Source organism: Tympanuchus pallidicinctus, unplaced genomic scaffold (assembly GCF_026119805.1).
Source record: "Tympanuchus pallidicinctus isolate F22 unplaced genomic scaffold, pur_lepc_1.0 scaffold15, whole genome shotgun sequence".
NCBI classification, from domain to species: domain Eukaryota; kingdom Metazoa; phylum Chordata; class Aves; order Galliformes; family Phasianidae; genus Tympanuchus; species Tympanuchus pallidicinctus.
The window spans coordinates 34,358,386-34,380,012 of NW_026294669.1; the positions used below are offsets into that span (position 1 = coordinate 34,358,386).

At 43.9% G+C, this 21,627-nt stretch overlaps 1 protein-coding gene, 1 long non-coding RNA gene and 1 other non-coding gene across 3 annotated transcripts; all 3 read right to left on the minus strand.

Annotated features, from left to right (window-relative positions):
- Window positions 1-2,471: 2,471 nt before the first annotated feature.
- On the minus strand, window positions 2,472-12,266 carry COPS8 (COP9 signalosome subunit 8). The gene is made up of 8 exons (XM_052675892.1): window positions 12,106-12,266; window positions 9,756-9,826; window positions 8,689-8,737; window positions 7,501-7,633; window positions 6,476-6,583; window positions 5,997-6,059; window positions 4,828-4,869; window positions 2,472-3,933 (listed from the first exon to the last, which is right to left on the minus strand). Exons 1-8 carry the CDS (start codon window positions 12,250-12,252, stop codon window positions 3,854-3,856), a joined length of 693 nt encoding a protein of 230 aa, XP_052531852.1. The 5' UTR covers window positions 12,253-12,266; the 3' UTR covers window positions 2,472-3,853.
- Window positions 9,075-9,146, minus strand: TRNAP-AGG (transfer RNA proline (anticodon AGG)). Its single transcript has one exon. It is a non-coding gene; the product is annotated as a tRNA-Pro (tRNA).
- A 5,599-nt stretch (window positions 12,267-17,865) lies between the features above and the next one.
- On the minus strand, window positions 17,866-20,443 carry LOC128077154 (uncharacterized). The gene is made up of 2 exons (XR_008204854.1): window positions 19,751-20,443; window positions 17,866-19,123 (listed from the first exon to the last, which is right to left on the minus strand). It is a non-coding gene; the product is annotated as an uncharacterized LOC128077154 (long non-coding RNA).
- Between the last annotated feature and the right edge of the window lie 1,184 nt (window positions 20,444-21,627).

The following is a 21,627-nucleotide window of genomic DNA, read 5'->3' on the forward strand; positions in this document are numbered from 1 at the left end:
CCACTTTTTCAGTGGCATGTCATTTTTTTTTAATGACACCTTCAAAACGTTTCCACAAAACCTTTCAAAAATGTAGATACAAACTAAAGAACATGGATTAGAGCAAGCCTAAAGTTCCTGTGCCAAGGCTACCTGCTGCCTTTACATAAAAAGAGCTCCAAGCTCCTAGCTGAAGCTTGCTACTCACAGCATTCAGAAACTGCCTAATAAGATTAAGATAACAGAATCACAGAATTGCAGGAGTAGGAAGGGACCTCTAGAGATCAAGTCCAACCTCTCTGCAAAGCAGGCTGCACAGGCAGGCATCCAGGCGGGTCTTGAGTATCTCCAGAGAAGGAGAATCCACAACCACCCTTGGTCCAGTGAGAATTAACTAAGCTATGATATTAACAGTGCTCATCTTTCTACCTAGGGACCCTCTGCTAATATGCAAAACCTCCACTTGCCTTCAGCCACTCAACCCAATTCTCAGTTTCATTACTTATCTGCTGTAAATCCGAATTTCCCGATCCAATACTTAAAACTACACTCCATCATTTCATAGCACTCTGAGCTGGTCCTCTTCCCCACTCTGAGGGTCTATGGTGTAGTTAAGCTCAGAAAACAAACCATGCCTGACAGCACTGGTCTCCACAGAAGACTAAGATACACTTGGCACTGGCTATAAATTCCCTTCTTAAGGGTATTTTGAATCAGTTGATCACTGCTTTTAAGAGCACTTTAGTTTGACTTCATTAGCTAAATACATGCCAAGCAAGTTCCTTAAAGCTCTCATGACAGTTATCAACAATATTCTCCAAGGGCAATATCCTCCTGCCCAGGGAGGTGGTGGAATCTCCTTCTCTGGAGATGTTCAAGACCTGCCTGGATGCCGACCTGTGCGACCTGCTGTAGGGAACCTGCTTTGGCAGGGGGTTGGACTCGATCTCTGGAGGTCCCTTCCAACCCCTACAATTCTGTGATTCTGTGAAGACATTTGTTTTTAGTTGTATCACTAGAGTAAATTAAGACTTATTCCAGTTTTACTCTAAAACAACATCAATTAGAATCATAGAATCCCTAAGAGTTGGAAGGGACATTAGAAGTTACCTGGTCCAATTCCCCTGCAATGAAGAAGGACATGCAGAGCTAAACCAGGTTGTCCAGAGCCTGATCCAGCCTTGCCTTGAAAGTCTCCCAGGACTGGGCATCCACCAGCTCTCTATGCAACCTGTTCAAGTGCTTCACCAATTCAGTACTTAGTCTGTGCAAGGCAAACGGTACAAAGTCCAGCATTTCATTTGGATCTAAACATCCCTACCTCACCAACATTTAAGATTCCATCACAGAACTAGAGATACTAGAATTCAGTCTACTCCTCACTTGCTCACTTAAACCTGAATACCAACACAGAGCTAATCAGTATCCATCCAAGAGAATCACATGGCATTTGCACTCAAGGAAAAACCAAAGGGCAAAAAAGGAAAAAAGTATTGAGGAAATATGGAATTGTGTTTTGCAGGCAGCTTTGTATGTACCTTTTCCTTCCCCCCAGGAATAATCAATAGATGTGGATTAAGCAATCTAATTCACACACATTTTTTCCAAAACTACACAGTATAACATAGAAAAATATTGCCATGTAAGTGACAGACCAGTTATATTTGAGGTTATTTACACTAGCAAGGCAAGAACGTAAACATTATAAAAGTTAACCAAGAATTCTGCATGCAGAGATAATACCTTAAAATGCTGAATTTTAAGTTCTTGCTCACAGTGCATTTGTTACCCATGCATGTATAGCACTAAGTAGAGGAGAAAAAACCCTGAACATGCATTGATGCACAAACATACTGAAATAACTGTCGCTGTTGTTTTGAGAATAGAGCAGTGCTCAGAGAGATGTTAGAACAAAGGCAATCTTAAAAAGGAGTGGAAACAAACAAAACAGCCTGCTATTGTGGCAGTAAGCACAAATAAGGGCAACGAAGATGAAAGCTCTGGAGTAGCTTAGATGGCAAAGATGATGAAACAGAACGGCATGGCTATAAGCATAGCCTTCCAGGCATGAAATGGGTTATTGCACACCAAAACATAAAGTCACCTTTAGTTCTGCAGCACACCAGACACTCAAAATGAGGAGCTTGGTAAAACTGGGCAGAGCACAAAAATCTAACTACTACATTTAAGACACAGATTACCAGCATCCACCACAAAAAACTCCAAGAATGTTGCCCAATATATGCACACAGAAAGGAAAGTTTTTACTTGGAGTGCTTCACACCTTTGTGCATTTTGTGACACCTGAAGGCCAGTATTTTCATTTTCACATAAACATTCAGTTGTTCTAAATACCTGTCTAGACAAAGCACTACACTAATCTTTAACCAGCCCTGTTCAAATCAGGCCAATCAGAATCCATTGAAAAAATAAAAAAAACAAGCCAAACCAGAACTGCACTCAGAAGAAAATTAAAAACAAGGTACACAAGGTCAGTGTAAACATGTTCTTTAATATCACTGAAGATAAGTTTGCATCATATTTAGCAATCCAGGTCCTAGGTTAGTTTCAAATAAATAATTATTTTGACTCAATGTTTACATATAAAGGGAGCTCTCAAAGCAGCAGTGCACAGTTTAGAATTCCTCCCTGCTAACACATCCCCCCAACAAGAGAATGTACAGTAGGTAGTGCACACTGGAAAAACAATCATGACAGAGCACACCTGACATCAACAGACTACTAAACATGATGTTGAAAAAGGGGGATTAGAAGTGAGTGATGGCATGCACTGCCCTTCCAAGCACCACTATTTTCCACAGTCTTTACCATCATAAGAACAGTAAAAAGCCTGGGAATGCCACTCATCTTTTTGTTTCTAAAATCCACTCTCATCTTAAGCAGTGCTCTGGTATAGGAAATTTATTCCTCAAACTGACATTGCAGCACAAAATTCTCCTTCTCCTGACTGGCCTCTCCACTCAGGGAAACTGATCTGATTTAGGTAGGTGATTTTTTTTTTTTTAGAGTCCTTTCCATAACTGCAGAAGTAATTCAGAAAAGTAAGCTTACAGGCAGGTGAGAGCTGTTCGTAGCAGATCCAGGTTCTCTGTACTGGAAAGAACCACGCCATGACAGGCTTTGAGAAGGTATATGGTTTCCAAGCAAAATACCTAGTGTCCTATGTGTACTGCAAAATAAAGCCTTCAGAAATAAAACATTTATTCCTCAAAGCAAACCTTTGCCTTTCCTTAAAAGGCTCCAATCATTCTGCCATAAAAATACGCCCAATGTGAAATCTCAATCAAAACAAGAAAGACTCAAACTACTGAGACCAACAAGGAAAAAAAAAAAAAGACCAACTATAAGAAAATTGTCAAAGACATCCAAAAAAGTTACTGTAAGTTGCTTTGTTACTGTTTCATCAAAACATTCTCTACAGATGCAGGTAGAGCAGTCTGTCACTTAGTACTTTCGATGAACATCACCTGACCTGCACTAAGCACTGCAGTGCTCACCACAGAAGGATGTAACCACGTAACACCAACCCCCTAATACCACTAACCTGTCTCATTACTCAATATTTTCTTCACTTTTGATACACCTGAAAAAAGGTTCTGCATCTCTTGGCTACAAGTCAGTAAAAATAAAAAACCTACTGTGTAATACTGCTGTGTACCTACTAAACAAGTTAAAGGACTGTTTCAATTGCTAGCTTGGCTTTGGCAAAACAAACTAGGATAACATACACTGTATACTTCACACGTTTGAAAGGGGATGCTGCAACATTGAACAAATTCAAAATAGGTCTTAGATTTCTAGAACTGTCAGTACACAGGATTCCCAAATCTTGCTAGACAAAGAAGCAGGTTCATCAATTTTCCAGGAAAGCCACATAGTCAGTCAATCTGGCCAACTGCTGCTCATTTGGAATTGGTGGAACTGGAGCAGGTTCTAGAAAAATAAAACAAACATTGCATTAATGAAACTAAGAAAGGAAATCAACCATCCATCACAGCAGCAAGGAAAGCTTAAACATGAGACACTGACAGTGCACGTACCTAAGTTTGCTCTCTTAACTACACAGCTTTAGCTGACAGATTACTTTTCTGTCATTTGCAACACCAAGTTGTCCAAGAGTTACTAACAGCAAAGGTAACAAGTGCCAGTTTTCAGCATGCTTCCAGAAAATGTGTTGCATATACTAGAATCCATGAATAACGAGGATTGACATATCTCCACTTGACTCCTGGAGCTCTTCAGCAGCTCCTTTCAAGTTGTCATACTGACCATAATAAATCTACTGGGTTATATGAAAAAAACACTGCCCAGGTTGTAGAAAAAGGCAGTGCATGTACCTGTATAACTGCTAGCTTAGCAGAGTAAGGATAGATTGGAAGACAAGTGGTTAATACCCACTAAGGTAAGTCAAGGGGTTAAAAACAACTGAAAAAACAGAAAGATAAGAAAATGCAATGTAATTTTCCTTGTTAAAAGTTAACAGGCAATATTCAAGATGGAGTTAAAAGGAACACATTGCTTAGGTCTACAAATGCATGTTAGGACAAGACTGGCAAGCAAAAGAATGATGTTGAGAAGCGAGAATAGCCCTTCAAATTGGCTTGAAATTAAATCTCTACATTTTCAACGCTCCTGGCAAACATTTTGGGCACTGCTTAAAATGCAGCTTGATACACAATAGGACGAGAAGACAAACATGTAAGTAGCCCAATTATATTTATTTGTAAGGGATGGACGTAATTCTCTAGGATTCAAGTCATATTTTGTGGTGCTGATGAAACTCTTTATATTAATCATGCAAGTAAACTGTACACAAACAGGAAATACCTGATGAAGGAATAAATCTGTTAAAGGAAGCTTCCAGTACACCTATAGAAAGATACAACAGAAGTTAGCCCGCTGCACTGATTTTAAGCAACCCATAAACACCAAGCTAAAACTGCATTTAAAAAGGTAATTAAAATTAGGCTTATTCAGGCCAAGGTTTCACTTCAGAGTTAAAATGCACAATACTCAACATCCAGCGAACAACACACGCAGCTTCAAAACAGACAACTGCCTCTTCTTGCCCCAGCAGTTGTTTCTGCAACCCATTTTTGGAAGAAGTAGCAGGTGTAAGCAGCTCTTAAAGCAGCTTATTTCACAAGCAACTCAAGGAAAAAGGAACTGGTCAAAGGTAAACAGAAAAAAAAAGCTCAGGACTTGGGCTGGTTATGCTTCCCCAGAGAAAACAGTTCCAGCACCTTGCCTGACACAAGTTTAATAAGATGCTCTGGGCTCTGAACACCTAAGAATTCTGCACATATGGAAGATTCTTCCCTCCTCCTGCCCTTAGCTTTATAGATATTAGCTACGTGCCAATTTGACTCTCATTTCCAGAGCTGTACCATACAGTTCAATAGAAGACATCTCTGCCTTCACAGCATAATGTTCATCATTCTTTCAGACAGAAAACAGTCTTAGATACAACCTTAGGGAAAAAGTATTTTTGCAGAAATGCCAATCCTGTTATTAACAGCACGAGAGTTGAAAAGCAAAGGAAATTATACCAACAACCTCAGGTCCTCAGAACAAAGATCTACTAAATCTCTGCCTGAAGTTCAGCTTCTCCCAACAAAAAGTTCCCAGGTTCGAAAATGGTATATTTTTTGCTCATCTTTATTAAATTAAATCATGTCATTTGAGGTCATCCAACTTATGTTCCACCAAGTCAGAGCCAACAGCAGAGGAGGAGAAGGAGAAACTGTAGCATATCCTGTCTGCTTTTGTTTAAAAATGTTAATTGGAGGATTTAGTTTAACCCAGACTGCTTGTAACCTTAAACTAAACTCACTGATTTGTACTTCCTACACTTGATAAACATGCCATGTTTCACAGCTGCAGAAGTCCACACAAAATATGTAAAAGAATATCATGCAAAATTTTAATTACAAACTAGCATCCAATTATTAGAAAAAGTGAAATTCAATGTCTAGTGAAATAACAGCTCCACCTACCTGGCTTTTTAGGCATTACCATACGGGTGGAGAAGTCTGCTTGCCAGCCCTGTTCTAATACACCTGGAAAGACATGTTTTTGTATTTGTAAGAACAAACCTTCTGCAACTGCCACAAAAAAAACCAGATGCACCCTAAGATCACTATAACAGCACCTCAGTACCCTGCTACAAACCCAGGACATTTCTTATGGGCATTCAGACATTTAGTTCAGCAAACAAGCTCTTAAAATAACAGCACGTGAACCTTCTCACCTTTTTGTTCACTGGTGAATTGCTTAAACACTGCCACACACAGAAGAGGAAAATAACAGTGGTAAAGCATTTACCCCAAACTCCTATTTGCTAAGCAATTTACCACAATTTACTGCCTCACCAATTTTCTTTATGATAATTTCTGAGTTTGTATGCATGTTGCTATTTACCACCACCTACAGCTCTGACCACGTGCAGAAATCTCAAGGAACGGATACAGGGTACCTTTCACAGCTTCTTCTACAGGGAGCCCAACAAAGGCTGCGAAATCATCTGCAACTATTGAGGTATATGCCTGAGAAACCAGTCCAAAAGCTCGCCTCCTAGTTGCATCTAGAAAGAGAAAAATGCTGTAAACTCCACAGCTAGGAAATCTGACATCATGCTTTCAATTCAAACAGCACAAAACCCGTTTGGATAACCACTAAAACCTCCAAGTTCTCCTTCCCAACAATTCATTCAAGTCTCAAGTGTCCCAGATAGAGACAACAGCTTGCTTATGCCATGAGAAAATCCCTCAGGGATAGCATCTCATCTCCAAATGCAGTTTGGGCACGACCATTCGCAGGCAAACTGCAGTTTGGGAAACTCAGCTTTGGATGATATTTACCACTAGAAATAAACTTGCCTCAAATTGTTCAAAACCAGAGAATCATTTTTAAAAAAATCATTAAAAAATAGCAATTAGTCACAACTATTCATGCCTTCTTTCCCCCCAGCAGGTCTGCTTTGATAGCAAAGCATCTACAAAGCAGTCGTTCCTAAAACCACAGAAAGCTGCTTATTGCAAAATATTTCAGAAGTTTCTTAGCAGTCTGCAGTGCCCTCTAGTAGCAAGTCTGCTTATGTGCATGTAAATATTACACAGACTATACATGCTTTTGTTTAAAGCCACCTTTAAAATAAACTTTTATAAGCATCACAAGGTTCTGAAATGCCAAACCAAACTGCCAACACTCTTGGTTAAATGAGTTTGACCAAGTTGTGTATCTAACAGTCCACTGTGCTATCACAGAATCAAACAAACTGCATTTGAAATTCCAAGAAGAGCATACAACAACATGCAGTTATAATCGAAAGCTTTTCGTAGTGAGCTTCTCTGTTATGCCCAATACCTAAAATCCACTAAGTAAAACAAAATCTTGGCACCTTTCTTGACCAGATTGTATTATAGCAACTCCAAGTAGTCACTTGCCAAAAGCATCCACAGATAACTTCAGGTTATGTGCTAGCAGGAGCTCAGTTTGTACCTCTGAGTGCTTCCATGATGGGTTGAACAGTCTCAGACCACTGATGTGCACTGATTGTTGTGTAGATTCCTGGGAAGTCTCTTTGCCAGATTCTTTGTCCTACCGACCAAACTGCACCAAGCTCAGCATTTGCCTGTTGTGACAAAAACAGTTAATCCAGAGCTGCCTATCCTCTACAATGAAGATCCTGTACAAACTCATTCCTACCGTCTTCCCTTCCCCACCGCAAGCAGATATCAACACACGTAATGATGAAGAGAGGAGCACTGGGAATTCTTGTTTTAATAACTACCATTGCTGCTAATTCCTGACCCATCCTTCTGCCAAAGATTACCACCCACACGAGCAAAGTCTGCTCACAGCAGTTGCATCAATTCAGGCTGGCAAAGCAGCTAAAACCACAGAGGGTAGTTTGTATTTGGATGGCCGACTGGAGTTGCCAGAGGACAAGCACAGCTTATTTTCTCCTCAAAGAGATGTTTCCTTCTTTAATGTAGGCTTTACAGAGTGCAGATGTTGTTTGCATCATGAAAACTACTTAGCCTGAAAGTCTTGAATGTGGATCACATTTAAAATGGTACCATGCTCACTACAACTGCTTTCCCACTGGTGATTTTAAGGGCTGCTCCTACTGTGTTGCACATTGGTCAACAGGTTCAGAATGAACAGCAATCTACCAGAAGAATAACCAAACACTGGTGTGGGTAATAGAGTAATATCTTTAAGTAGCTAAAGCCTCAAAATGCATCTTGGATCCAAAGGCAGTGCAAAATGAAGTGTCTTCAGAGAGTTAAATTTGATGGTACTACTAACATCAAGTTATAATTCACTGCATAAGGTATTCTGCATCTTCACATAGAGTACAACTGCCCAGAATCAGATCTTTAGACCAGAGTCACTGCTTTCCTCCAGCTGACCACTCTTTATCATGAGGCTTTCTAATAAAAACTCTAGTTTTAGAGAACTCTGTGTCATGGGATTACTTGAGAAGGACAAGAAGCAATAGTCAGATTTGCAACTTGAAGATCTTTGGAAGACCAGCATGCCACCTGCTGGTCGTTTGTTCATGGCACAGAACCAAGCCCGAAGCTACTGAAACAGAAACCTCACAGAGGAAAAAAAAAGTCATTGTTTTCAAGCTTACATGAAATTGCTTCAGTATCAACTGGAATTTTATGAAGTACTTACAGATTTGATAGCAGGAGGGATTCTTTTCCAAAGGTACCGTGCATTGTTCCTAAAGAAAGTTTAAAAGACTTCTCAGTGCTTTTCCTGAACACCTCCCCCCACCAGTCTATGTGTATTTGTATATATTCATAAATGCATACACATGCTAATGTACTGATATATTGTAAAACAAAAGCTTAAGAGCACGAGCTAAAAATGAAACACTAATATTATATGTTAATGGTACAAGTTCTGTTAATGGCACGGTTCTATAATACCAATCAAAATTAATTTGAATCAACCTACTTCACACCTCAGGACAGGATGGAATTTGCCCTGGGAGAATCATAGAACGGCTTAGATTGCAAGGGGCCTTTCAAGATCATCTAGCTCCAACTGGAAAAGAAGGGCTCGTCCGGGATTTGAACCCGGGACCTCTCGCACCCTAAGCGAGAATCATACCCCTAGACCAACGAGCCGACAGGCTGCAAGCACAGCAGTGTCATGTACTCTGCCTAACGAACACCACTTCAATAAGGTTTGGAGTGGAAAGAATCAAATTCTTACTTTTAATATTCCACCAGGCTACATTTAAAGGACTGTGGTTTTATTCAGGGGGATCGAGATACAGATTCAGCTTGTTCAAACTATTAACACTCCTCACAATTTAATACAGACAGCTTTGAGTTATCACAGCATGACTTCAGACACAAGCAGCAGCTTCCAATCTTACTGAAAACAAATGCAGCCTTAAAAAGCTGCAAGTCAAAACATCGAAACATTCAACACTTTCCAAAGGAGCCAGATCCAGAAGCAACTTTCAAAACTCAACTTTTTCCCTGTGATCAGGAAGAGCAGGGAAATGCCAACATAGAACTCTTCCTGACAGAGTAAAGGTGGAAAGACTTAATTTGGATTTATTTTTTTTTAATCTTAATTGTTTATTTTAAGATGACAGCATTTACTTCACATTGTTTCATATTGTTATCACAGACTGACTGTTAATCTAGTAACTCCATATCAATCTGGGTCAGGCTAATAGTAACAAATCTGATATCTGAGGTTAAAGATTAATAAGAGCCACTTACATGTCATTATACAACAGGTATAAAGCTAGAAGTTGGCCATAAACAAGGGGTGTTGCGATTCCTCCAGGAGCCTAAAGAACAAGTGCAAATCACTTGGTTACATATTTTAAAAGCAGCTGAGTAAAACAGAGCATTTCAAGGGAGTTTTTTGTATCAGGCAATGGCTGCAGACAAGTCATTGGAGGTTTATATGCTTCGTTTACAACAGAAGTTATCACAACACTTTATTAATACAGCTGTATCTTTATGACTAATAACTTGCACATGCCAGAAGCTTCACTTGTAATGCTTTTTTTTCTTTTTTGCCATAAGAAAAATCACAAACTTCAATACCCCAACATCCTAGCTCTAGCTCACAGAAGCAGCAACCAGCTTCATGCTTTCTCAGAACCACCTCTTCTAGTCAATAATGTCATCTCCTCGTCATTTATCTTGAGCTCAGCTTCAGCTCCATTCAGGGAACACCACACCAGAAAGTTTCTTTGCTCATTTGAGCCTCTTAAAAATCCCAGCCAAGCTCTGACACTAACCACACTTCAGCAGACCTCATAAACAATACGAGTGAGAAAAGAACTGTAACGAATTCATAAAATCTTGAACGTCTACCGTCGTTAAAAAGATTGATAAGTAAAGATTGATAAATAGCTAAAAAGCTTATTGGAAAAGGGCAGTGCAGAAAGGACTCCGAGAAAGCCAATTATGCAGCCATTTCATTTACTTACACCTGCAACTCACAGGTCCACCAAAGCCAAAAGGAGATGATCAGCTGAGTCATGAAGGAAGCACCATCTCCAGCTATTCTGACATCATTTCCAGGGATCGTTACCCTCCTACAGATACAACAGTCTCTGCAGGTGTTGCAGCAGGGAAGCAAGGAAGGGATGCCAAACTCTGGGATGCAGAAGCAAAGCCCCAAACCTCCTGGGCTCCATTCCTGACACCCAGAAGGCAGCCCACAAGTCAAAGCAGGCTCAAACCAGCTGCCCAGGCCAGACAACAACCACTGCTCTGAAGGCTATTAAATTCAAATGAAAACATAATGGCATATATAGAAATAAGCTGTAAATGAATTGACATTTCCCAGTGGGAATCCATTTAGTACAGCAACTTAACACACTGTCTGAGGAGCAGCACCACTTCATTACCCTAACTATCCCTCTCCTCACGCATCCTTAATTGACACCTGCACTGTAAGTGCTGTCCAGGTGCTCCTTCGAGGATCTGCTCAGCTATACAGCTTCCAACTAAAACAAACAACTCTTCCATGTAGTACAATGGTACACTTCTTCACTATACGTGTGCACCCATCACCTGAGAACTGCCCATATTTCCAGCACTGCAGCTCCTCCACAACTTCATAATGCCCCTCCACTGAATTAGGGGCATACTAAGAAGCTGCATCACATGGCAGAAGCATAAGGATGTACCTGGGCTCAGCAGAAAAACAAGAAATTGAAAATGAAGACTGTTTTTTTGTTTCCAAGTGAGGCTCAGCATCGCAGAACTATTAGCCGTGCCTCTTTCTATTTAAGAATTATTCTTTCCCCTTTAAAACTCTGCTGCTCATCAACAGCAAGCTGAAAAACATTAAATTCCACGAGCACAAGCAAACACTGACTACATCAACTCTCTCTTTTCAGTTGTTAAGATAATAGAATCTAAACTCAGAATCACTAAAGAGTATGCAAAAGGGGGGGAAAAAAAAAATCAGATTTGTCTTTTCTTTCAAATCACTACAGTAGGATGCACAAGCTTCACGTTTAGAAACGTGCCACAGACTTCACAAGACGCCTCCTGAGAGCTCTGAGGATATCACCAAAGAATTGGTATTAGCATCACCATAGCAGCATCTGCATTTACCACAGGATTTTGGTATTACGTTTATTAACACAGTACTATGAGGTATTGGGGTTGCTGCAACACAGCCATTGGAGAAGGGGCAAGAAGGTGGAAACCGTTCACGTTTATTGGTGTTATGACGATTTGTGTGTGGGGAACTCCTTTTGTTGATCTAAGCTCATGAACACTGAGCGACGAACGCTGATCCATGTCGGCCTTAAGGACAGGCCAGCAATGCAAACAATCAGATTCGGGGACTCTTCGCACACCCAAACTTAGAACAGCACACAGGAAGTTCCCAACGCAGACCCGCTATCCGAAGCCTCACAAACCCAGACGCAGCTCTCCCAGCCCAGCTCGCTGCCCGTCTCCTTCCAACAGCTCCCTTTCCTCAATCACACGGCACACGCACACAACCGGATCTCCCTTGCTTTTCCCCGCCAGTTCCGAGGCGCTCTCCGCCACCACACGCGGCCAGTTCGAACCCCAGCCCCGCAGCGGCCCCCCGCACCTCCAGCTCCTGAGTCTCGCACTGCTCCAGCAGCTTCCTGAAGCCAAAACCGCCCTCCGCCATCACCGCCACCGGCATCCTCCCGCGGCCACAACTGCCTCCCCTCAGGCGGCGGCCGCGCCTTGGCGTCACTTCCGTCTCAGACATGGCGCACTTCCGCCCTCGAGAGCGCAAGCCGCCCCTCTCTCTCTAACTCTCCTATGCTCTGGAGGACTTGGGGGGGCGGGGACAAAAGCTCGGGCAGCGCGGTGCTGATTCGGGGCTGGAGGAGGGTTGGCCTTTTCCTCTTATTTCCCTGCATCTGGGTGCAGATGAGTGGCTGGGTTCCGCTCTCAGGCCTTGCCTATGGGGTGATGTGTAAGAGGTATTACAAGTGGAGTGTATAGCATGCTACAGCCTATAGATCTGTGTGTAGGATATAATACTCACGTGCGTATCTCAATACCTATCTTCAGGTGTATCTATTTACCTCCTCCATCTCCATACGTATCTTCATATGCATCTCTCTATATACTTTCTCCATATCTGCACACACATATTTATAGGAGATACATATATATATATGTATAAACAAGATGTAGGATACATATATCCAGAGTATATCCATTCAAAAGTGGCAAAAATGGGGTGTCTCTCCCTATATATCCTCTAAGTGTATCCTATTGATGATATATAGACGCATACTTGCAAGAGAGGTAACACCATAACAATCCACCAGGATAAATGTGAAGTAGAGCAGCTTTGTTCACATAGATGCCAATGCAGATTTAGCTGTGTGGCCACAAAAGGTCGCCCTGGGTCCCACTGGCCGTGCTGGGCTTGGGCAATGCCGCGGCCCCTGCATGCTGCCGGACGATGCTCTTGCATTAGGAAAAACAGACAAAATTGAGTGGTGAGAGCTTTCCGCGAGAGGGCACCAGCTGCAAGGGAAATGCACAAAACCTGGGGAGGCAGGAAGGTGCTTTTGCCGTTCAGTTCATCTCCTGACCACCTCCAAGTGTCCAGCTGTCCACAGCATGCCAGAATCTCGTTCTGTTTTGGGGCAGCCAGGCACCTTTATATAAATATATATAATAAATACATATATTATTTTTTACAGTCTTTCATTAAGCTTCTGGGACAAGGGAGAAGGTGTTGCTTTTCAGTGCTGTTAGCTGAGCTTCCCAAAACCACCTGAACCACAGATTCCGTGCAAGCAATATAGCTAGAAATGCCCCTTTCTTCTCCATTTCCTGTTTTTTTTCCGCCCTCTTTCTCTCTGCTTTTCACCCTCCTCTTTACCACCTCTCCCATACCCTGCAGCCATGCTGGGACAGCTTCCACCCAGTGAAGAACAGCCTCTGGAAGTGAAATATTTCATGGAAAAATATAAATTCAGCCCAAACCTGCCCTGTTGCAGACCTGCAATGCTGCTTCTCTCTCCGCTCCAGCTTTTCAATAGCTGCACAAAGATGTGATAGCACTTCTGAGAAGGAAACGTGATTTTTTTTGCATCTTTTACATTTCTCACATCACCTCTTCTTCTCTGGGCTGAACAACCCTCAGCCACTCCTCACATGCATTGCCTTTGGAGAGCACACACATCCCAATCTCATCTCCATCTCCACTCCAGCAGGATCCATCCATAAATCCCAGCTCCCACAGGCTGTCCCCTCCCATGTCAACTGATGGCCTGGTGGGCACCAACTCGTATCTCCAGAGAGTGACTGAGATGGGTCAGCCCAGTGGTAGTCACAGGGCTTTTTTGGGGAGCTTCTCTTTGATTTAAGCACTAAAAATCTGGCCCCTGGCAAATCTGACAGGTTAAATTAATGGGAAATCTCTTTGGCTTGAAAGGATCGTGGTTCTGCTCTTGGCCCGTGGGATTGGAAAGCACTTTAAGACTTGGCTGCCAGCTGTTGCAGAAGTATAAAGTATATTTAATGTGATTTTTATTCAGCTCCTTATGGCAACGACGGCACGAAAATCTCAGAAACTCATTTACACCCACTATGAATCTTAATGCAGGGGTGGAAAAGGGTTCGAGTTCTGCAGTACTGAGTATCCAAAGGAGCTATAGGTTGTTTTCAAAGGAGGCTCAGGCCATTTCCAAGAGCGATTGCTGGGGGTGTTGTGGCAGCTCTGTTTTTCCCCTGCCGCTTTCGTGTGCTGTCTGGGATCTGAAGGCACGCACTGCAATGCTGATGACTAAAGGTTTCCCTTTCTCATCTTGTTCAAAAGCTTTTCAGGGGAACAAAAGAATGGTGATGGGAAAAATAAGATGTAGCACAGCGATATGGAACAATAGGGAAGTTAATTTAATGTGAAAGTTAAAGAAAATGATGGTAAAGGGTCAAGTTGAACTTCTCCACACCCTTCCCCATCTCCTCAGTACCCTGATTTATATTAGCTGTGTCTGACCCGAATGAGGGCTGTGCCTAAATACATTATTTCCTTCCATGACATCAAAGCCTGCTTGATGCTACCCGCTGCCATCAAAGAGGACAAACACCTTGTTTTTATGAGCTGTGCGGGGCGGAGAGGAAGCAGCGAGTGGCTGATGTGCCCGGAGGAGGCCATTTCCTACACCCAGCCCTTTTCCGAGTGCTTACAGCCTGCAACCACTTTACCCTCTGGTAATATTGCAGCCAACCCAAACAGCTCAGGTCTGCTTTGGGAATGCCCTGACACAAAGATGCAGAGTCCGCTGCTCTGGCACTGGGGCAGAGCATCCAAGAATATCCCCAAGACTGGGAACACTGCTAAGAAAGTCTTTTTCCCAATCATTAAATCCAACGTTGTTTCATTTTCACAGGGCACTGTGAATTTAAGGTGCTGCTTTCCATCACATGGCGCTTTGTAGACAGGTGTTTACAGCAGTGTGCAGGCATGGCATCATAATCAAAGGAACGTGCCTAAACCAGAGATGCTGGGCAGCAGTGGGGGGACAAAAAGGAGATCCCACCCTATTCTTCCCACTATTCTCAAGTATGGACGAGGAAAAAGTGGAGCGATTGCTTCTGCCAGCAGCTCTGCAGGCACAGGCTGCCCTTTCTTAACCTGCAAAGGGAAAAGGAGACCCTGTGTGTACTTAACCTAAACTTTGTTTTTATGACTCTCGAGGCATGTCTATGCATTTTCCTGTTTTTGCTTTGTTCCACGGGATCCTCAGCCAAGTTTCTGTCCCCTTCCAAATAACCCTGGCTCCTGAGCCAGCAATTCTTGCTCTCTACATACTTCAGTCCTCTACGGTGAAGACATTCGGTATCTTTGAACAACATAACATCTCTTCTCTCCACCATCCACCACTCAACTCACTTGCTTAGAAATACGCCAGGTTTCGAGGAAAGGAAAAGAGGAAATCCCTGGTCCAGCAGAGGGTGTTTGAGTGGAGAGACGGGAGGATCTTCAGTGCAAAAGGGGAAATCTGGGGGGATGCAGGGGGATTCCTTGCCTAGCACAAAGCGTTTGAGTGATGGAGTGGGGCACTTGACTCCTGCAAACGATCCCTGTGCAGGAGCTCCCCAGCAGTGCCTCTCCTACCCTTATCAGCAGGATGGGATGCATGGGGCACCCCAGGGGTGCTGCTGGCACTTGCAGCTTGGGGAGCTCCTCAGTGCCTCTGTTGACAACCTGGCTTGTGCTTGGCCAGCCTCTAAACAGCTCAGGCTCTGCCTAAAGCAACCCCACATCATCGTCTGTGTGAGGTGGGACAAGCATCCTGTACCAGCAAGGGAGATGCTCTGGTATGAACCTCCCTGCCGGGTTCAGCATCCCACATCCCAACAGGAGCGTGATGCATTGCCATGCCTCCCAGGGCACGCTTTTAAAGCCATTAATCTCCTGTTAAAAACACCTGTTCTCCCTACGAACCCAGTGGTATGGCAGGAGAGCATTTTGGAGAGCGTAATAAAAGACACGATTAGAAAGGCAGGCTTTGATCTGCGGGAGGTAAGGAGTTCAGGCAGCTGTGCCAAAACCTCTCACGCAGTCACTTCTCCTACAGCAGCATCCTAACAAAGAGGATCTTGTGTCCACGATGCCTTGTTACAGCCCCTTCCCAAGCCCCAGCCACCTGTCCATGATGTTCAAGGTTCCTTGCCCATAACATCCAACAGAATCAGATTTCACGGCCCCAACGCTTGTGACCAGCTCCCGGGCTTTCCTCTCTGTGACCCAAAGCCTGTGCTGCAATGGCCTCTTTGTGTGTTGTGGCTCAGGCTGCCAACAGCTGGTTCACATCCAGATGTGGCCCCACATATGTGGCTGAGGATTTACTCATGGTGTGGGGACTCTCCAGAGCATCCCTTCAGACCTGCCTATGTGGGCCCACAAATGGAAACGTGGTGCTCATTTGCTCTTTGGATTCTGAGGATCAACTCAGAGCTGCATCTTGTTGGCAGGATCCACCAGCCAGAAGTGGCACTGTGACTCCCAGAAGCTGTGGACATCATTGTATCTAGCCCTGGGGAATTGTGGGTGTGCAATGCTGACATCCTGCTGCAGCTTGCTGTCTGTTTTCATTGTCAGCATTTCCCCTTTCTGAGCATTTGCACCATATTCACTGGCCAACGAAGCAGGATTCCAACCGTAGTCAGCAAATGCCTTGTGCTGCATGCAGGTGGGTGCATCTCCACCTTGCTAATGCAGCTGTGTTCAGGCTGGAACACAGTGCTCAGTGTGCAGGACACATTGTGCTCAGTCTGGAGGCAGACCCTCTGGCCAGCAAACACAGAGGCTTTTATCTTGTGTTTAGAAGTGGTTAACCTTTGTGGTTTTAAACCTCCTTGCTGGGTTTGGTATATGCATGTAGCAAGGGGACACTCTCAGGTCATTACAACCAGGGGTGCAAGCACAGGAGCAGGTAAGTGGAAAGCTCAAACCTGAACTACACCAGACCAGAAGTCCAAACAGGACTGGTTCTGACCTTGCCTTCCAACTGGGCTACTTTGAGATCCACACGTAATACAAAGACGTCTCAACCGTTATCTATGCTGTCACAGCACAGGAAAGATTTCATCTCAACAAGACACCTGCATCATTTAAACCTGGAAGAGCTGACGCACTGAAGACTGCATTGCATGGGAAGCTTTCACCTTGGCAGGAGCACAGAAAGCAAACCAACAGGTCCTTTCCATCCTGAATTTCCCTGAGTCTTTGTAGGCAGGACTGCGGGGGAAGCACTTCGTGAAACAAGAACAGGAAAAATTAGCTCTTCTGGTCTTCTGCCACATACTTTCCATAAATGCTGGAACGAGGCGGGTCTGAAAAGGAAGTGAGATGGATACAAAGCAAGAGGAAAAAAGCTCAGTGACAGAAATCTACCTCCACCAGACATGCCACATAATAAATATTTCACAGGGCAGGCTTTTCATCCAAGTCTCTGTGACGGAGAGGTCTTGTCCCACCTCTGCATCCATCACTTCCTCGGCCAGGATGAGAGGATGCCCCCAGCACTCCCCTTCCATCCCACACAGGACATCTTCCTGGCTCCCCAGGAAACAGCAGGTAAAAGCAAGAGTCCTGCAGAGCCTCTTCCTGCAGTCTTTTTGCCAAATGTTGCGCCTGGGACCTCTCAACATGAAACAGAGTTTGCTTCTCCTAGCAGAAGTTTTTCATTAGAGAGATTTGGGTTTTATGACAAGCTTCATACATTCCTACAGATATTTTGTGACTTGGTGATTTCACATAAAATGAAGCTTTCTAAGAAAAGAAAAGACAGAGGAGAGCAAATGGAGAAGGCAGTACCAAAGAGCAGACAGGTGTGCATAGGTTGGATAGTAATGCTCTGCGATGGGGTTTGGGCACCAGGAGCCACAGATACGACAAGGATGCTCCCACAGCATTCATATAGGGACTAAGCATTGCCAGAAGAGGTGCACGAAGGCAAAAAGGGAGTAAGGTTACATATAGGTCTATGTAAGGGTAGGTTTCCCATTACTAGACACACATGAATCCACTGGTACTGTAGGACATCCAACAGGAGCAGCTTGCAGCAAGTTGGCATGGGGTAGAGAGATGCAGCCACCATAACCATGTTGCAAATTCGCCTCCTTGTTGGGAAGGATAAGGCTGGGCATAGCCAGCTGGAAAAGATCCTTGAAGTGCTGAGTACAGGCTTGCCAGGCAATTAGTATCGCTATTGTCCACAGTGGTTTACTCCTCTCACTGTGGGTTTTGTGTCTTCTTAATCATATCTTGATTGGCCTGATGGGAGGACGGGTCTGCAGGATTTGGGGAGTGCTGACGTGGGGTCTGTGCTCTGCTGGAAGTGACTGGTTTGATATCACTAATGGGGCAGCGGTGTGGGGAGATGGGCTTCTAGCATGGGCTGGGACTTCAAATCTAAAAGGAGCCTAGTAATCAATAAAGGAAAGTTGGTTAAAAGACTGGAACAACAGCATTCAGCACTAAAACAATTCCCAGAGCCATGCACACTCCATAAACGTGTGAGTTTATGACAACAACAGCAGCAAGAGTGCAACTCATAACATTGCCCTTCGATCAGCGTTCCTCTAACGGGTTCCAGACTGACAATAAATGAGATCCCTAAGTTCTGCTTTTAGTTCTGCCTGTGAGCCAGAACAAAGCATTGCACAACCCCAGCAGAAAAGGCCGGGCCTCAAGGGCACCCCAAATGCCAGAGTCCTTGGAACACCAGCAAGCTCCATCCCAGCACTCATGTTGGAAAAAGTGACCCATCCCAGCCCCAGAGGGGAGAACAGAGCAATGAAAGCCTCACTTCATCTGCCAGACATCTCAAGCAGAATTACCTACTGATGAAAGCATCTCTGCTAACATTTTTTTTTTGTCTTCCGGAAAGCAATGAGAGCGGAAAAATATCCATTCAAAATGAAACAGAAAGTTGCTCCTTTTCACCTCCTTTGTCTTCTGTGGAAGAGTTCAGTGAAGTTTCCTTTGCAAAATATTTTTCTTGCCCTTGCAGTTGTTTCAGCTCTCCCGGCTGCTCTGATTACTTACCACCTCCAGAGTTCCTGTGACATTTATTTAATGATCCCAAACAGCCCACAAGTGAAAGCTGAATGAAAAGAAAGCGTAACATTAGCAAATTATTACCAAATCATTTCCACCTTCTTTGAATGCCAGTCTCACTGTGAATTTTTTTCTCCATATTAGCCTAGTTAGTCAGTTTTATCACACTGGTACATACTAGCTTGGCACTATCATGCCTGTCAAACCTTGGCCCATTTGCCAAACAAGATGATCACTGTGGTCCTTTTCAACCCAGGCCATTCTATGATTCTATGATCTGTCCCACTCAGAGGGCTGGGATGTGAGCTGGGGGGCACACAGCAGCAGCGCTGCTCAGGATGGGACCCTGCTGCAGCCCTCCTCAGGAAGGTATTTTGGTATGGACCCAGCAGCTCCACAGTTCCCTGGCTGCTGGTGCAGCTATTTAATTTAAGCCACAAAGCTATTTATTCTGTCAGAACACTGCGCTTTTATTAGCCATTTATTTACAGTATGTGGCATTCCCCGCGTGCACGACCTGCTCACGAGCACAGAAGGAGGCTATTTATTTTGGAGTCTTGTCTAATTTACACTAACTGTGGATCAGGGACCCATAAAAAGGCTGGCAAGCAAAGCAGAGCCAGGCTGTGGGCTCTGGCTACATGGCCACGACAAGGCACCATTCATCACTCACCCATAAACACGCTGAGATGGCCGTGGCCTGGGAGCAGATCTGGCCAAGGTGGGTCTGTTTTTTAATGCTTGCTGCACAAATAGGTGTCTGTTGGCTGCCTTGGGTTGCTCCATGTGCATGAAAGTGCCATTGCTACAGCAGGGAGCTTTTACAAGCTGCACGTCACTGCAGCCAGCCTCCTTGCTTTGTCCATGAAGACACAACTCCAAGTGCCTAAGGCAATTTGGAGTTCAGTTTCCATCTACTGAAAGTACAGAAGGGGGAGAGGCGCAGCCACGTTTCAACCTATGAGAGCAAAAAAATAAAGAACGTGATGATTAGGAACTGTTCTACAGCATTTCCTTCTGCAGCACCCCAAAGCATTCTCAGGGAACCCTGCAATGCCAAACTTCTGAGCAGAGCAACAAATAATCATTGTTTAGCAGCCTTTTGTAATCTACCCAATGGTTTTTAAATAAACTGGATGGAAAATAATGGAGATTTCAGGCCCTGGAACCCATTACTCTTGCATGCCAAGAGCAATGCCACTAAGTGCAACAAGGACCCTGAAGTTAATGAAATTCCTGCCTGAGCAAACTTCTGTCATGCTGTTCAGTAAAATGACTTTGTGCATCATAAAAGCAACATCACTCAAACTGTTAAAATGCCCTCTGTGTAACGTGAGGCGAAGGCACAGGAGGAATGTATTTGTTAAATTACATATAACCGGTCATATATATTTAAAATATATCTTTATTAGGTTACTGGAGGTTGTTGAGTTTAAAGCACGATGGTGGATTGATCAACTGCTGTGCCAGTGATACAAGTCTCCCGTTTGAATAGAAGGCTGAAAAATTTTAACTGATTTCCATACAGAACAGCAATCCATCACCCCACCACGCCTGGAAAGGTTCCATTTCTAGAGCAGCTTTCTGTGAAAGTGCTTCATTGACAGTCAAATGAATAAATAGCTCAACCACTTCAAAGTCCCCAAAGGAGCATTTGTTTGAAGAAGGCATTTTTGACAACAGCATCCACCCTGTTTCCAGAATTCCTCATAATCCTCCACACTGACTGAAGCTCTGTTTTGCATGAGAAGAGAATTGTAGGGGAAAAAAAAAGAAAAAAGCCTTCCAGACGGCTCTAATTAAGATTTGTCCTGATTAAACACATTTCCAGAGCTGGATTTTTGAAGTCCTACCCTTAGTCCAAGCGGAACCAGCTGCAAGTTGAATGTGGACTGAACTTGTGAGCTTTACTGGCCTTTGGATGTCTGTGCAGGGGATGGAGTTTGGCTGCTGGCATCTCACCTGCACTATGCCAGAGGATGCACGGGACCGACTTCACTTCTGCTGGATGAAGGCTGGAAGGTCTGGGAATGCACATCTGAAGGGCTGACTGACTCATTTCAACCTCCACTCTCCCCCTCCTTTAAGTTTTTAAAGAATTTAGCTGGAATTTATTTTAGAGATCAGCTACGTGCAGTGCCTGTGAGTAATCTACCCTGGCTACCTCCAGGCATCATTTATCATTTTCCCTGCTCCTTCATTAGTGGAGCTGCCCATAAAAGATCCAACAAGCCAGCAACTTGTTGTGCCAGTTCACATCCATGGAGCAGGTGAGACCAGAGCTTCATCTTGGGCATATTTGGAGCTTTCATTGCTTTTGGACCAAAACCCCCATGACCAGCAGCAAAGCTGTTGATACACACCGATCACAGAAACAAAACCATCCCCCTTGGAAGATGCTGGTATGCTGTTGAGCAACAACGGCACGGAAAGCATTTCCAATTGCAGGTTGCAGGGAGGTTTCTTGGAAGCAATCACTTTGCTGGTCTGATTCACTGACATAAACCTGGAGGGCTCGCTGTGTTTCATCTCCCAGCTGCAGCTGTCACC

Excerpts from the sequence above, each read along its gene's own strand:
- COPS8 (XM_052675892.1), bottom strand. The coding sequence starts at position 12,252 with ATGTCTGAGACGGAAGTGACGCCAAGGCGCGGCCGCCGCCTGAGGGGA. Across the intron at positions 9,827-12,105 it reads GCGAGACTCAGGAGCTGGAG|GCTCCTGGAGGAATCGCAAC; the intron begins GTGCGGGGGGCC and ends CTTGTTCTTTAG. Across the intron at positions 4,870-5,996 it reads GGTAATGCCTAAAAAGCCAG|GTGTACTGGAAGCTTCCTTT; the intron begins GTAGGTGGAGCT and ends ATCTTTCTATAG.